The sequence below is a fragment of the Carettochelys insculpta genome, chromosome 22 (genome assembly GCF_033958435.1).
Source record: "Carettochelys insculpta isolate YL-2023 chromosome 22, ASM3395843v1, whole genome shotgun sequence".
Classification (NCBI taxonomy): Eukaryota; Metazoa; Chordata; order Testudines; family Carettochelyidae; genus Carettochelys; species Carettochelys insculpta.
Window position 1 is genome coordinate 22242962 of NC_134158.1, and position 16563 is coordinate 22259524.

Sequence of the window (16563 nt, forward strand, 5' to 3'; positions counted from 1 at the left end):
CATGGAAATTACAGGGAGTTGGGCATGGGAGTTATAGGAGGTTGGGCGTGGGAATCAGGCGTGGGAGTTATTGGGAGTCAGTCAGGGGAGTTGGGCGTGGGAATTACTGGGAATCAGGTATGGGAGTTACAGCAGGTTGGGCGTGGGAGCTGCAGGAAGTTGGGCATGGGAGTCAGTGTGGGAGTTATAGGGAGTCGAGCGTGGGAGTCAGTCAGGGGAGTTGGGCATGGGAATTACTGGGAGTCAGGCGTGGGAGCTGCAGGAAGTCGGGCATGGGAGTCAGTGTGGGAGTTATAGGGAGTCGGGCGTGGGAGTCAGTCAGGGGAGTTGGGCGTGGGAATTACTGGGAGTCAGGCATGGGAGTTGCAGGTTGCTGGGTGTGGGAGTTACACCCCAGCGAGACTGTGCATTTACACTGAGACCTGCCGCCAGCTGGCTGAGCAGCGGGGAGCAGTATCTGGGGTGTGGGGCGGATACGGATTCCCAGTAGGAAATGGGGGTGACCCTGGATTTGCCATGGGATGGGCCAGGCTGCGAAGTGCAATGGCAGCCCCAGGGCCCTGCTCCCCGCGTCAGGTGTTACTACCTGCCCCCACACCCCACATTCACCCCAGGGTATCTGGGAATGGGTTCGAGTGTCGAATCTGCGGATACCAATAACAATACAGCGGCCCAAAACCAACCGCCCCTCAGGGCGGGCTTCATCTTTGATTTTCGGGGACGCGGGCGGCACGCGGAAAGCCCTTTCCGTTCCTGAGGCCTTGTGGAATCTGCTGATAAAAACCCTCCGCCTCCTCCCACCAGCCACTTCCTTCACCAAGATGGTGGGAGCTGCCGGATGTCGTTCTTCAGGCGCTTCCGGCCCCTCCTTCCTCCCTTTACCAAGATGGCGGCGCCCACGGACGCTTGCGGCGGCGCGGCCGGCTCGGGCTTCCTGGGCTTCCGGGCCGGGTCCCGCGATCCCGCCGCGCGCGGACCGCGGCGGGTCCGGGGCAGCCGCAACCGGAAGAAGAGCTGGAAGCGATGGGGGGGCCCCGAGGCGCGGCTGGGCCGCGAGATCGGCGCCTTTCTGGAGGACGTGGGGCTGCAGCAGCGCGCGGCCGGGTAGCCGTGGGGGAGGGGCACTGATGGGGGAGGGGGGGCCGTGGGGAGATGGGGGGAGGGGCGCTGATGGGGGCAGGGGGCGATGGGGAGAGGGACTGGGGGGACGGGGGACTGGGAGGCCATGGGGTGTGGGAAGCTATGGGAACATGTGGTGCCAGGGCGGAGGGGGATGGGGGTCTGGGAGGAGGCACTTGGGTGGGGGGAGCTGGGGGTGGGGGGTAGGAGGGGGTACTGGGAGGAAGAAGGTGGGGGGTGGCAGGGAGAGGAAATTGGGGAGCTGCGAAGGTGAGGAGTCAGGGAGCGAGACTGATCCTGAGGGGTGAGTATGGGGCCGGGGGGATACTTTGTGGGGTGGGGGTTGTTGGTAAGAGAGGGGAGTGATGGAGGAACTCCAGGGGGCTGGGGAAGGGAGGGTACCTGGAAGGGGGGACTGAAAATGATCTCATGGGCTTTGGGGATTGGAGAGTTTGGGGGCTGAGGTGGGCAAGGTACCCCCATGGAGCTAACTGTGAGGGAAGGGGCTGCTGGCTTAGGGCTGGAGGGCTGTTAGGAGGGGCCTAGAAGTGGGTGGGGATAGAACTGGGGAGGGCTTAGAGAGGGGGGTGGGAGAATCTAGGGTGCTGGGGGAGGAGCCAGTTGGAAGCTGGGGCGCTGGTGAGGGGAGAGTTCATGGGGGACCTTTGCTGAATTGGGCTGAGGTCACTTTGGGGGCCCCGGCTGGATCCTCAGCAGCATGTGGGAGTAATGGGGCGCCTCTCTCCAGTGGGCTGGTGGCCGAGAAGCCCGACAAGAGCCTCTTCTTCCTGGACACGGGGAATGAGAAGAAAGGTAAGAAGGGCCCGGGGGGTGGGGCTAGGGGAAAGTTGGAAAACCAGGGTGGGGGCCCCTCTCCGAGTCCAGGGGCTGCATCAGCCAAAGGGCTGCAATCGGAATGGGCCCTGGAGAACCAGATCACAGTCCTGCGGCTCCCTCTGCCCTGGGCAGAGATTCAGCCTCTTTCCCTGCTGGGCCAGAGTTCGGTGTTCAAGTCCTGCCTGGGCCATGCCACAGGCTGCTGGAGTGAGCTTGAGCAGGTGCCCGTGCCTCAGTTTCCCTATCTGTAACAGGCAGGGAGTATGTGCAGCAGCTGGTGCTGGTCTCTATTGAGATCCCAAGGGGCCACTGTAACCCCGCCCCAGCAGTTCTGAAGGATTCTGTCTGGCTCTCCCCTGGAGCATGTGGCAAAAGTGCTTTGATTTCAGGGGTGCCTTCGAGAGGGGTGAATTGCAGAGCTGGGGGGGGCTCAGTACAGTCTGAATGTCAAGCTCCTTAAGGCACCAAGAATTGCCGCCTGCCCTTCTTTCCCCCAGTCACCAGCAGCATTGAGATATCTTGCTCCTGGGGAGTGAAGCGGGGACTTGCTCACAGACAGCCCTGAGTGCCCGGGGGGGGGGCAGGAGGGGAGGACGTGAGCTCGCTGGCAAGCCACGGACTGGCTGCGGGAATCCCAGAAACACCCGGGAGCATGTGGTCTAGTGGCTGGAGCCCTTGACAAGTTGTCAGGACTCCTGGGCTCCAGTCCCAGCCCTACTTTGGGGTGATTCCCTCTCAGTGTCTCAGTTTCCCCATTGTTAAAATGGTGCTAAAGGGTGAAGCACTGTGAGCTCAACAGGGTGAGTGCCAGGGAAGAAGGGGGTGATGGATAAAATGCAGGATTCTCTGGCCCATGGTAGGCAGGGGGTCAGAGGAGCTCCTGGGCCATAGCTGGCCTGGATTTGAGCTCTGCAACCCCACCCCACCCCACCCTACCCCACAGTGTGGGGCTGCCGCTGAGTGTGTGGGCGGCTGCCCATCTGTCCCCCTCTTTCCCAGACCGGACGCTGAACCAAGGCAAAGAGAAGCCCCTGTGGATAGACCTCATGCTGCAGCCGGATTCCAAGGTGCCTGCTCCCAAAGAGTGAGTGTCCTGTCACCGGGCCGGAGAGGGGGGCTGGCCTGGCCTGGCCTGGCCTGGCCTGTGGGGATGGTGCCCACGTTCAGCTGATCTTGCTCCCACCTGTGTGTGGACCGTGCTGGCTGTCTGTCCTGTCATGCTGGAGCGTTGGCCCTGCGGGGATCACGAGTGGTTCTCTGCCTGGGTGACTTTGGGCAAGTCTGAGCCCTCTGTGCCTCAGTTTCCCCAGTCAGTAGAACTTGGCTGAGGGTGCTGGGTTTGGCTGGGGAGTGGTGAGCGCATGGGTGGGTCTGTGGTGACGAGGGATGTCAAGGGCCCTTTGCCGCCCTCACCCTGTTTCGCTCCCCTTGGCAGCATTTTGGCCTACCAGGTCCCCAATGGGAAGAAGCTGAAGCGGAAGCAGCGGCTGCAGGAGAAGCTGGCAGAGCAGGGAGTGGTGTCCCGAGACCAGCGGCGCCTCCAGGCCAGGCTGCAGAAAGCGGCACCAGCGACGGCCTCAGGCAGCCAGGGCGGGGCTGCCAGGGGCTTCTATGACATCTGGTCGGACGCAAGTGAGCAGAGTGCACGTGCTTCCTGGGAAGGGGGCTAGGAGCCAGGACGCCTGAGTTCTCCGCCTGGCTCGTGGAGGGGCGGGTGGTTTCGGTGTGGGGAGAAGGCACAGCTGGGAGGGCAGTGGGGTCTAGTGGGTAGACCGGGGAAGGCTGGGAACCAGGACACCTGGGTTCCCCCTAGCTCTGGGGGTGGGCAGTGGGGTCTAGTAGAGACCCCAGGAATGCTGGGAGCCAGGACACCTGGGTTCTCTGCCTGTCGTGGGGGGGGGGGGCGCTAGGCGGGGGGGAGGGCACAGCTGGGAGCTGGGACTCCTGGGTTCTCCGCCCAGCTCGCGGAGGGGAGTGGAGGGGCGGGTGCTTACGGTGTGGGGAGAGGGCGCAGCTAGGAGCCAGGACTCCTGGGTTCTCCCCTTGTCTCTGGGAGGGGCCTGGGGAGGGGGCTGGTGCATGGCTACTTCTCTCCAGCAGGGGGCAGCGCGGCTCTCGCAGCAAAGCCTGGCTAAAACCTGGCATCCAAACACAGCAGTGGAGCAGGTTCCTCGTCTGCCTCACTCTCCTGTTCAGCCAGGACTCCTGGGTTCTCTCCTTGTCTCCAAGAGGGCAGTGGGGTCTAGTGGCTAGACTGGGGGGGCGGCTGGGAGCTGGGACTTCTGGGTTCTCTGGGCCCAAGAGAGGAGCAGGGTCTAGTGGTTAGAGCGGGGGGCGGGGGTGGGTGCGGGCTGGGAGCCAGAGCTCCTGGATTCTACAGCTTCAGCCCCGTCTGTGTTCCCTGCTTGTGGGGCCTGGGCAGCACCCCCTCCCCTCTGCAAGTCAGGAAAAGAACCTGACTTCCTGTGCCCATCCTTAGCTCTACCCACTAGGCCCCGCTGCCCTCCTGCTCGGGGCGTGCTGGTGACTCTGCCGCTCTCCTTGCAGATCCCCTGGACCGGGTGCTGGCCAGGCAGGACGCCTGGTTCCTGGAGCAGACCAAGAAGCAGAGAGTGCGGGTGAGTGGGATGGCGGGGGGTGGGGGGCTGAGGGGACCCGTCCTTCCTGGCTCATCCCTGCTTGCCTCTCTGCAGCGCCCCGCCAGGCTGGGGAAGAAGCCCTCGGAGCTGCCGGCAGTGGAAGTAATCCCCCCGGGGGGGTCATATAACCCCACCTTCCAGGCCCACCAGGTAGGGGGGGCTGCCCTGGGAGTTTGCAGCAGTGCATGCTGGGAATGGAGAGGCTGTGGGGGTGGGGGGTCCCAGGCCTGGGGACGTTGACGGCTCAGCTGTTGAGCGGTAGCCCTCCCCACAAATGGACCGGATGAGGTTTCAGTTAACTGGGACCCGGCGGGGGTGGGGGGTCCAGGGCCTGGGGTGCATGGGGGGGCTGATGGGGTGGGTGGGCTCTGGGACCTAGTGGGGTGAGTTGATTCTGGGGTGCATGGGGAGCCCAGTGGGTGGGGCTCTGGGGCCCAGCAGGGGTGGGGAGACATGGGGGGGGGGGGGGTCCTCTGGGGCCAGGGGCACATGGGGCTGTACCTGCTGACCCCCCCCCCCCCCCGCCCATCCCCCAGGCACTGCTGCTGCAAGCCCATGAGGTAGAGCTGAAGCGGCAGAGGGCCGAGGAGAAGCTGGAGCGGCAGCTGCGGTTCCCCACGGCGGCTGAGGCCCCCACGCAGGTGAGAACTGGGGGGGGGTGCAGGGCACAAGCCTGGCTCATGCCCCCTTCCCCCACCCAGCCCTCGCCTGGTGGCACCCATGCCCGGCAGCCGGGTGTGTTCAGCCTCAAATTGGCTCCGCTGGGCGGGCAGGCGGGCGGCTGTCAGCCAGGCAGCCGTGGCTGGGTTGGGGTCACCAGCCTCTGCCGGGGAGGGCTCAGCGCGAGGGGCCTGGCCCTGGCTTCCACCTCCACCCCCACCGGCCTGGTCGCACCGGGGTTCCCAGCTGGGCTCGGCGCCTGGCGAGTCCCCCACTGCAAAGCTCCCTGGAGAGCTGCAGCCCCCCGTGTCGTCCCCCGGGCCTCAGCACCTCCCTCCCGCCCTGGCCTCAGGGGCAGGCGGCGCCAATACGACGCTAGCGATGGCGATCGACTGCGCTGTTGGCCGTGTGGGCTCACCCCTCTCTGACCACTAGTCCCTGCTCCCATCTCAGTGCCAGGGACGGAACCAGCAGCCCTGGCGCCTGGCCCTGCTCTGACCGCTAGGCCCCGCTCCCCTCCCTGTGGCAGGGCCTGTGGCCGGCCGGTCTCACTGTGGTTCCCACTGTGCCTGTAGGAGGCGCTGTTCCAGGAGCAGTGCGAGGGGCTGCTGGAGGAGTCAGCTGCCGAGGAGAGTGACCCCGAGGAGGAGCTTGCGGCCCCCCCGCCTCCGGCCCCCCTGCGGGAGAAGAAGACGGAGCAGCAGCGCCGGAGGGAGAAGGAAGCCAAAGCCCTGGTGCCCGATGCCCCTGGGATTTTGCCTGGGTGGGAGGTGGGGGGGGGCCCCCACTGATTCCGGCCCTGGGCTGTAGCAAGCAGGCAGCCAGGTGGGGGTGGGGTGTCTGGAATGAGGGTCCCCCCGACTCTTGCCTGGTGTAGTTAGGAACCCCTCCCCCCCGCAGGAGAGTCACTGGGGCGCAGGCCCCGATCCTGGGGCCCCACAGCTGGCTGTGGGGCAGTGGCGGGGGGCAAGCAGCCTGCCGGGCCCTGGGCCAGAGCACGCTCCATCCTTGGTTTTGCGGTGCCCGTGGGAGGTCGGCCGGGCTGGGGCTGGGCCTGGGACTCCTGGCGCCTCTGACCCGGCTGCGGTCCCCGCAGGAGGCCCAGCGGCGGGGCGAGAGGGCGGCGCGGGGCCGGCACCAGCAGCTCTTCCGGCTCCGCTCCATCCGGCGGCTGGTGCGGCAGCGGGAGGCCGAGCTGCTGCGCAGGAGACGGGCGCGGCTGGCGAAGAGACGGGCGGAGGCCACCACGCCCCGGCGCCTGGGCCGGCTCAAGTGAGTGGGGGTGGGCGGCTCCTGGGGTGCCCCGGGGCGGAGGAGGGAATGAGGGGACGGGCTGAAGGGGGGCACAGCAGGAGGATGGGGGAAAGGGTGGGGGACGGCCTTGGGGGGAGTGGCCTCAGGGAGCTGGCATGAGATAAAGGGGGCGCGCTCTGGCTGTGGGGGAGGGGGCTATCTGTATTCCAGGCAGGCACCTGGGGGTGGGCTGCTCCCCCCTCTAACCCACCCTCCCGGCAGGTACGAAGAGCCAGACCTGGAGGTGCAGCTGAGCACGGAGCTGGCAGAGTCCCTGCGGACGCTGAAGGTAGGGCTGAGCCTGCGGCCATCCCCAGCCCCCTGGGTCCCCTCTCACGGCCCCCCATGTTGGGGGCAGAGCAGACGCTGGTGCCCAGTGATGAGACCCATCCTTGCGCTACGAGGATTCGCAGCAGTGCATGCTGGGAATGTGAAGATCCTCTGGGGTTCCCTGGGTCCTGCTCAGTGGGGCAGCACCTGGGGACTGAGGGCACCAGCCGTTGCCCCGCTGGACAGGCCAGTCCCCATGGGGGGCACTGCCAGGGGCTCCCCCAAATGCAGGAGTATGAGCTAAACTGCCAGCAGCAGCGATTCCTGCCGGCCCCCGTGGCTGGCACCAGGCTCCTGCCTGGAGCAGGGAGTCCCTGACACGTTGGCGGATGGCAGGTGCCCACGGATGGTCTCCTGCCGCCCCGTGCCCCTGCCATCGAGTCTGGGCACAGCTCCCCAGCTTGGGTATCAGCCAGCCCCCACCGGGCCCTGTCCTGGTGCTGAGCTGTCCGGCTGCTCCAGAGATCTCCCCTGATGCTCGGCGGGGGCAGGCGGGGCCCGGCCTGGTGCTGAGATCCAGGACTGAGCGCTTGGGGCCAGGGTGAGGGGCCACTGGTCAGTGGCAGCACATGGATTTTCCTGCCTTTAGCCAGAGTGCAGACTGAAACCCCCCCCTCTTTACTGGTGCCCCCCACCCACCTGACTGGCTTGGCCTGTCTCTCCCCAGCCCGAGGGCAGCATCCTGCGCGACCGGTTCAAGAGTCTGCAGAAGAGGAACCTGATTGAGCCCCGGGAGCGAGCCAAGTGAGTGGGGGGGGCCAGGGTCTCTGCCGGGGGGAGAGCAGAGCAGAGGGGCCACGGGGTCCTGACTCCCTCCTCACCCCATGATTCCCAAACCAGCTGCAGGGAAGGACGGTCCAGGCTGTGGCAGCTACCATGGGGTGGGGGGTTGAGGGCTGTGCTCCACAGTGGGTGGCAAAGCCAGGATCTGACTCCCTCGTCCCCCAGGTTCAAGAGGAAATACCGGTTGAAGTACGTGGAGAAGAGAGCCTTCCGCGAGGTCACGTGAGTGAGGGGCCAGGGGCTGCCTGGTGGGGGGGAGGGGCTGGCGCAGCGGGGCCGGGGCTGGGGTGGGGCGAGCAGGGCTGGCACCTCCCCTGGGGGTCCCTGGTCGGGCCAGGCGGGTAACAGGCTCCGATTCCCTGACCGCCCTGTGCTTTGCCTTGCAGGTTGTAACACTGCTGCTCTGTGCTCAGCGCCGGCCCCGCGTGCCAAGGGGCACATTAAAGCTCTGGGCATCTCCTGTCGCTCTGGCTGCTCGAGTCCTGTGTGCCCCTTCCCCCAGGGCCCCCCCCCCCCTCGCTCTGAACCCCCCTCACAGGGCTGCTGGGCACCTGCCCTGGCCTGAGGCCGGGCTCTGCACCTGCCCCGGCAGCGGCTGCGTCTCTCCCCCCTCCCTTGCTGCTGGGGAGGTGGGGCAGCGTGTCCCGCTGGGGCAGGCCGCCTGGGCTCGCTGGCTGCTGGGCAGGGGCTGCCTGTGGGTGCTGCTGGGCTAGATTTGCAGGCCTGGGTTCACAGCTGGCTTACCCCAGCCAGCAGCCCCTCCCCCAGCCAGTGGGGCACTGCCGCCCGGTGGGGCACTGGGAGCCGGGACACCTGGGTTTGCTCCCTGGCTCTGGCCCAGCCCCTGAGCTGTTGGACTCCCTGGGAACCCTGGAGCCCAGGCTCAGTGACCCCCCGACCCCGATGCACGGCCTGGTTAGCCCCCCCGCCAGCTAAAGAGTGGGGGGAAGGGAGGGATGGCGTGTGTCTGCTGCTGCTGTGGGTGCCCTTGGCTGTGCCTTGCTGGGGCCCTGCTGGGAGCCACTTGGATGCAAGCAGCCCTCACACCAAGGGTGACAGCCCGGCATGGCTGGGGGCGCTGAGCCAGGCTGCCCCCCGGAGCAGCAGGCGGCTGGGAGGGGCTGGCTGGGGATACCCTATGTTGGTCCAGGGCTGCCCCCGGGGCTGTATTTACAGAGCTCTTCCCCAGCTGGCAGGGAGCGAGGGAAAAGTGCAGCTCCCCATGCCCTGCCAGGGACAGGCAGGGGAACAGCCAGCCTCCCTGGTCCCAGTCTCGCCTGGGGGGCCTGGTCCCCTGTATGCCCCTGTCCTGAGCCCCCCCACCTCCCCCTCCTGCCTGCAGTTGCCCCGTTTGGAGGCCCTCGTACTCTGCCCTAGCCTTCACTTTGACAGATACGGGTATATCCCAACCACCTCCGGCCCTGCCCTGTACCCGTGTCTGGCCCTGCTGCGGAACACCCTTGCTCCTGGTACCTGGCTCTGTGGGAGGATGGAGGGGGGAGCTGGGCACCAGGACTCCTGGGTTCTAGCCCTAGCTCTGGGGGCTGGTGGGGTGGCGGGGGACAGGAGCTGCGCGCAAGGACTCCTGGGTTCTGGGCCCACTTCCCTTTCTGCCCCTGCTGCTGGGCAGCAGAATGGAGCTGGGGCCTGACAGGCGCAAGCTCAGGCCAGTGTATTGCCGGTCGGCGTGACCCCTGGCTGGCTCTGGGGGGGGCCCAGGCTGCCTCCTGGCTCCTAGGCATAATTCACACTGCCTAATGCAATTTGGTTATCGCCAGCCCCCCTGGGGCTACCTCCAGCACAGAAACCGCCCCTGCTGTGCCCACCCTGGGCTGCAGCTCGGCTCTCCCCAGCGGAAGCAGCCCTGGCAGTGTGTCATGGGCAGGGCTGTGGGTCTCAGTGCAGAGCACCCCTGGGGGGCTCCAGCTCAGCCAGTGCTGATCCACGGAGGCCTTGGCCTCCCCTCCTCGTTCTGGCCTCTTGCTCTGCCCTGGTGCCAGCAGGCTCCACAGGCCAGGCGCTGGGCTACTGCATGGCACTGGGCCAGCTGGGGGGTGTTCCTGGGTGGCGCAGGTTCCTGCAGCGGGGGCAGAAGGGGGTAGGTAGCAGAGGGGTGTGTCCCTTGACCTGGGGCAGAGGTCAGAAAAGAGGTGATGGGGATTGGACCCAGGAGTCCGGGCTCGCAGCCCCTTCTCCCTTCCAGGTCCCATCCTCGCCCTGCTGGGGTGGGGGGGTGCAGTGGGTGTTAATAGGGGTGTGACTGTGACGGAGGCAGCACCTCAGTGGTGCTAATGGGGGGGGGGCAGGGTTGCTGCTGCCGGGTCCCTGCTCAGCTGCAATCTCCATGGGGGGCAGGAGCTGGGAGCAGTGCCCCCCCCATGTCCCCTTCTGCCTCCTTGCCTTGTGGGGAGGCACCTGCAGCCCCCCCTCACTCCCTTGTGTCCTGCCTGCCTCACCAATTCTCTGCTGTTCCCTCCCTCCTGCCCAGGGGTGTGGGACCCCCAGCAAGGGGGGAGCTGCCCAAGAAGGGAGCCCTCACCCCTCGGCTGGGGCCCTGGCTCTGAGCTGCCTGCACAACGGGCCTTGGCTGGGCAGAGCTGCCCTGCAGGCAGAGACCCGACAACACCAGAGCTGCCTCTGCTGTCACCCTGCACCCAGGACAGCACCTGGCGCCATGGTCAGAACCTGGCACCTACTGCCCTGGTGTGTGTACAGCCCGACCCCCCCCCCCCCCCCGCCGGGCACAGCCGCGGCACTCGCAGCCCCCCGCCGGGCACAGCCGCAGCCCCCCGGCCGGGCACAGCCGCGGCTGGCCAACCTACTCTCTCCCCCAGGTCTGGTGCCAATCCCTGCCCCCACCAGGCCCACAAGCCACCCACTAAGGCTGCCCTGTGTGTGACAGGTGGCGGCTCCCGCAGGGGTCACTTCACAATTCCCACCCTGGCATCAGACCACGCGCCCCACCCCCACCCCCCCGTCTCCCCCGGGAGCAGCCCCCTCCCAGGCTGGGCTGCGGGGGGGTCAGGCATCCAGCGAGGGGCTTGAGAGGTGAAAGCTGTGTGGTGGGGGAAGGGGGGTGATCAGCTCTGGGGCAGGCGCAGGAGGGCTATTAAATGGGGCAGAGCTGGGGGGAGCCAGGATGCCTGGGCCTGTCCCAGTCCCAGTGTGGGGGGGGGGGGTGCGCTGTATGTGGGTTCTGGCCCAGCTGGGCAGGGGGAGCCAGGAGTTCTGGGGGCGAAGTGCCGGGGTGTTGACCAGATGGTCCCTGCTCCACGCCAGCCGAGAGCCGCTTAAGGGCTGTAAATCCCCCGCAGGGTGGGGGCTGGGCTATGGGCCACGGGCACCCAGCCCCTCCCCCACCCAGCCAGGCTGGGAGCCCCCCACGCTGCCTCATCTCCCAGCCCCCTGCCATCGGGGGTCAACTGGCAGCAGGGCCCTCTCGTAATGAGCGTCCCCCTGTCCTGCTCCCTGCCCCACAGCGCCCCTGGGGCCAGCCCTGCCTGCCTGCTGGGGAGAGCACCTCCTGCTGAGCCCCCTTGTTCCCTGCCCCACAGCGCCCCTGGGGCCAGCCCTGCCTGCCTGCTGGGGAGAGCGCCCCCTGCTGAGCCCCCTTGTTCCCTGCCCCACAGCGCCATCTGCCCTGCAGCTGACTTGTTTAGCAGTTACATGGGGGGACAGGTTGTCAGTTTCTTTATTCCCTGCGCCAAGGCTGCAGCAAAGCAGGGAGCTGCCCCCCTCCCTGCAGACCCCCCCCATGGCTGTTCCCTGGGGCAGTAAAGGCTGGTGGGGGTGGGGTCCGGCCCCCTCCCCCTGCTTGCACCATGAGAAACAATAAATAACAGCTTTTAAAAAAGCCAAGGTGGAGCCGGGAGCTGCCCTTCCCCCAGCTATCCCAGAGCAGGGGCGCATCACGTCCCCCGTTCAGCCCTTGGAGGAGACCGGCCGTGCCCCCGGGCGGGGGAGGTTTGCACGGTGCGGCCCCATGGCTCAGACATAGGCCGACTCGCTGGACTGGGTGCGCCCCAGCGGCGGCCCCGGGGCCAGGGCCGAGAGGTCCCTCTTGCGGCCCTCGCAGACGGACTTGCGCCGCGCCCGCACCCCCCGCAGGGCCGCCTTGATCTTGCGCCAGCCGAGGTGGTTGAGCTCGGCCAGGTTGAGCAGCACGCAGATCCCGCTGACGGCGAACATGAAGACCAGGAAGACGGTCTTCTCGGTGGGCCGCGAGACGTAGCACTCCACCTCCTTGACGCAGGGGTAGCGGTCGCACTCGACCAGGGCCGGCACGTGGAAGCCGTACAGGAAGTACTGGCCGGCCAGGAAGCCGATCTCCAGCGCGTTGCGGAAGACCACCTGGATGATGTAGAAGCGGGAGATGCCCTCCTGCCGCTTGGCCTTGGCGCTCTTGGGCAGGCGCAGGGGGGCGCTGGGCAGCTCCTTCACCTCCAGGCAGTCGGGCTCCTCCTTGGCCGAGCTCTCGGGCGCATGCACCAGGATGCCGTTGACCGTCCGGCCCTTCCGGGCGTCCTTCTCCAGCAGTGGGTAGAGGAAGGAGTAGCGGCGGTCCCACTGCTTGGCCGACTGGTGCACGGAGTAGGTGATGAAGCAGAGGCTGGGCGTGCACACCAGGATGATCTGGAAGACCCAGTAGCGGATGTGGGAGATGGGGAAGGCCTTGTCGTAGCAGGCCTGGTTGCAACCCGGCTGCAGCGTGTTACACATGAACATGGTCTGCTCGTCCTCGTACACCGTCTCGCCCACGATGGCCACGATCAGGATCCGGAAGATGACCACCACCGTCAGCAGGATCCTGCCGGGGGGGGAGCACAGGGCAGGGGTGGTGGGGAGGAGCGCACACCCGGCTGGGCCTGCAACCCCGGTGGGAAGCCAGGAGCCCGTGACGGGCAGGACACCTGGGTTCTGTCCCCGGCTCCGGGAGCAGTGAGGGGGCTGGTTGTTAGAGCAGAGGGGCCTGAGAGTCAGGACTCCTGGGTTTTCTCCCCAGCTCTGGGAGGGGGTCGGGGGGGTCTGGGAGTCAGGACACCTGGGTTCTCTCCCCAGCTCTGGGGGGGTGGGTCTGGGAGTCAGGATTCCTGGGCTCTCTCCCCAGCTCCAGGAGGGGGATGGGGGCGTCTGGGAGTTAGGACTCCTGGGTTCTCTCCTCAGCTCTGGGGTGTGGGGTCTGGGAGCCTGGACTCCTGGGTTCTCTCCCCAGCTGTGTGGGGGCGGTATGAGGTCTGGCGGTTAGAGCAGGGGGGGCTGGAGGCCTGGACTTCTGGGTTCTGTCCCCAGCTCTAGGAGCAGTGTGGGGGCTGGTAGTTAGAACAGAGGGGCCTGGACTTCTGGGTTCTCCCCGCAGCTCTGGGAGGGGTGTGGGGTCTAGTGGTTAGAGTGGGGGGGTGGCTGGAGCCAGGACTATTCTTAGCTCTGTCATTGTCTTGACCAAAAAATCTCCGGCCCAAGTTCTTGCCTGGCTGCCGTGCCTCGGTTTCCCCTGCGTGTACCAGAGCGCTCGCTGCTTACCCCCCTCCCACTGAACACGTGAAATTCTCACAATATTTACACCCGACTCCAGATCTCTTGTCCCAGAGGTGCCCCAGTGTGGGGAGGGTACCTGGGGAGACACAGCTGGGGGGAACTGCCCAGGTGCAGCCTGCCTGCCTTGAGCAGCCCAGCTGGTGCTAACGGGGAACCCCATCTCTGTGAACGCGTCCCTTGCAGACCCAGTGCCGGAGCTGCCCCCAGCTGGAGACCCTGGCCTGCATGTCAGGCCGGCTTGGGGCAGAACTCATGGGGCAGGGGAGTGAGTTGAATGGGGCAGAATTGCTGGGAGTTGCGGGGGGCTGATGACTCCAGCTGTAGGATCCACATCCCCCGACCCTGCCCCACGGACACGCTGCTGAGCCACACAACTCCCTCCCTCCCAGGAGCCTCAGGCCCCTCGGGATGGGTCCGCGCAACCCCCCAAACCCAGCCATACAAACAGGGAAAGTGAGTCAAGGATTTGCACCCAGTCTCCCAGGAACGCAGTCACTGAGCCAGGGCGAGAATCCTGGAGTCCTGGCTCCCAGCCCCTGCTCTAACCACTGAGCCCCACTCCCCCACAGCACACCAAGGGGCCCTTGCATGGAAGCTGCACAGTGAGATGAAAGGCAGAGCCCCTGTCCCGTGCTCGACACTGTCCTCCATGTGGGCCCCTCTCCCGGAGTGATGCCCTGGGCCCTGCAGGCCTGGGATGGCGCATGGGATGCCCGGCTTCCATTCCCAGCACTGCCAGGGACACCTCCAGGGCACCTCTGCCAGCTCATCCCAGCTGTGCCTCCATTTTCCCAGCTAGAAAATGGGTATAACAAACCCCTCCTCTGTTTCCCTGGGTTGGGAGCACCATGGGCCACCCTCCCTACTCTGCCCACCAGCGAGTGGGGATTGATTCATGGGACTGGAGGTGCTGCCAGGGGAGGGCCTGGGCTCCCGTCCCAGCCGCTGGCGGAGTGGCACAGTGCAGGGAAGGTGACCGTTTCAATGGCAGGGCTTCGCTACCCCAGGAAGCGGGGGACCCCGCAGAGAGCTGGCTGCAGAGCAGGGTCACCAGGAGCAGGCTGCGGTTCCTGGGGCGAGAGGGCTGCCACAGGTGGGTGCTACTCGCCCATGTGTCCTGGTGGGGAGCAGGTCCCCAGTCTTGGGCGGCGGCCCGGGCAGTGCCCCACCTGACCAGGGAAGTGCCCCAGTTCCAGCCAGCGGGTGCCTCTAACACCCACGCCCTGCACACGGCAGTGTGGAGTCTGTTGTATGGGGGCTGGGGCACCCCAGGGCCGCTCATGCAGCCAGCAGCTTCCGGGCGGAGACTGTTCCCTGCTGGGACTCACCCCCTGGAGTCAGCCTGGCCCTCCCTGCCCACCTCTCTCTCTGCCCGCCTGGGTCCGTGAGGGCAGCTCCTTGACCACCCCACTGCTCTGGTGGCTGTACCGGGGCTCAGTCTGTGCCACTGCTGGAGGGGTTTGGGGCCCAGGGTCACACGCTCCAAAGCTGTGCAAGGCTTTGTCTGCCTACAGGGCGCATCTCTGGCCAGGATCTCACAGCCTCTACCCCAAGGGCTCTGAACCCTCATGGCACAGAGGGGAAACTGAGGCACGGAGAGGGGCTGGGACTAGCTGAAGGTCCCCAGCCCCCAACTCCAACACCCTCCCAGCGCTGGGATAGAACCCAGGCGTCCTGCAATGCCCCTCCCAGTGCCGATATAGAACCCAGGGATCCTAGCTCCTCCCCACCTCCTGCTCTGTGCCCCCAGCTCCAGGACCAGAATGCCGGTGTCCTGCTCTAACTACTGGACATACTGGCCAGGCAGGGAGCTCTGAGCCTCCCCTCCCCAAAGTCAGAGGGCACAGGGGTTCAGAGCCCCCCATATCAGAGGGTGCGGAGGCCCAGCCCCTGTGGTCAGTGCCCCAAAGCAGTTCATGCAGGGTCCCCAAAGCAGGGGTTCAGGGTTCCCTGGTGCAAGGGGTTCAGGATCCCCAAAGCAGGGGGTGAAGGCTCCCCCCGTGCAGGGGGTGGGGAGTCCCCAAATCAGGAAGTGCAGAGGGTGCGGGGTCCCCAAAGCAGGAAGTGCAGGTTCCCCCTGTGCAGGGGGTATGGGGTCCCCAAAGCAGAAGGTGCAGGGGGTGCAGGGTCCCCAATGCAGAGGGTGCGGGGTTCCCAAAGCAGCAGGTGCAGGGAGGGTGGGGTCCCCCATGCAGGGGTGGGGGTCCCCAATGCAGGAGGTTCAGGGGGTGCAGGCTCCCCCCATGCAGAGGGTGTGGGGTCCCCAAAGCAGGAGGTGCAGGGAGTGCGGGGTCCCTCCGTGCAGAGGGTGCGGAGTCCCCCCGTGCAGGGAGGAAGGGGTCCCCAAAGCAGGAGGTGCAGGGGATTCTGGGTCCCCCCGTGCAGAGGGTGCGGGGTCCCCCCGTGCAGGGAGGGAGGGATCCCCAAAGCAGGAGGTGCAGGGGGTGCGGGGTCCCCCCGTGGAGAGGGTGCGAAGTCCCCCCGTGCAGGGAGGTGCAGGGGGTGAGGGGGGTGCGGGGGTCCCCAAAGCAGGAGGTGCAGAGGGTGCGGGGTCCCCCGTGCAGGGAGGTGCAGAGGGCAGCCCCCCCCCCAGCTCTCCATGGCGCCGGGGCAGGGGCTGGGGTTGAGCCCGGCGGACCCCCGCCCCCGGCGCCGCCGCCGCCGCCGCCGCGCGCACCTGCCGATCATAGTCGAGTGCTGCTGCACCGCGGCCTCCAGCAACCGCTCCAGGATCGTCCACTCGCCCATAGCGGCGGAGCGCCGGGCCGGGCCGGGCCGTGCAGAGTGACCCGCGCCCCGTCAGCTGCGGGGCCCCCGGCCTCCGGGCCCCCGCCGGGCAGCCCGGGCCATGGCCGCGGGGAGCGGGGAGCCCGGCCGCCGCGTGCCACCTGCGTCGCTGTCAAGGGCGCCGGGCGGGCGGGATTAGCGCAGCCCCCCCCGCAGTGCCTGAGCGGGGTCCCGGCGCGGGGGGGCTGGGCCGGCGGAGGGAAAGTTTGTGGGGTTCCTTCGTCGGCGGGCAGGCGGGTGGGGGGCGAGTTGTGACCTCTCCCGCGGCAGCCACACACACACACACACGGCGCAGCCACACAACGCTGCCACAATGGAGGCACGGCAGTAACACACACTGCAACAACGCACTGCACGTGCGGCCCCAACGCGCATCTCAGCAGGCGACGCACACGGGAGCAATACGCAACCCTTCTGACAACAGGACAACACACAATGCACCCAGTGCCACAGTGCAGACAGTACAACAACACGGCCATACACTCATCACACGCACTGCAACAAGCCACAGCTGCAGGCCCCCCAACACACTTTGTGACAAAACGCACTTTGCAACAGCACACACATTGCAACAACGGAA

At 66.8% G+C, this 16563-nt stretch overlaps 2 protein-coding genes across 2 annotated transcripts; one reads left to right on the forward strand and one right to left on the reverse strand.

Annotated features, from left to right (window-relative positions):
* The first annotated feature begins 862 nt into the window (after positions 1-862).
* On the forward strand, positions 863-8125 carry NOP53 (NOP53 ribosome biogenesis factor). Its single transcript, XM_075016454.1, has 13 exons — positions 863-1104; positions 1868-1932; positions 2956-3040; positions 3392-3588; positions 4504-4574; positions 4650-4745; positions 5132-5236; positions 5831-5989; positions 6352-6527; positions 6771-6837; positions 7546-7622; positions 7827-7883; positions 8048-8125. The coding sequence occupies exons 1-13, from the start codon at positions 887-889 to the stop codon at positions 8052-8054; spliced, it is 1380 nt and encodes a 459-aa protein (XP_074872555.1). The 5' UTR covers positions 863-886; the 3' UTR covers positions 8055-8125.
* Positions 8126-11549: 3424 nt separating this feature from the next.
* Positions 11550-16074, reverse strand: LOC142024484 (gap junction delta-2 protein-like). Its single transcript, XM_075016535.1, has 2 exons — positions 15874-16074; positions 11550-12468 (listed from the first exon to the last, which is right to left on the reverse strand). The coding sequence occupies exons 1-2, from the start codon at positions 15942-15944 to the stop codon at positions 11649-11651; spliced, it is 891 nt and encodes a 296-aa protein (XP_074872636.1). The 5' UTR covers positions 15945-16074; the 3' UTR covers positions 11550-11648.
* Positions 16075-16563: the final 489 nt, after the last annotated feature.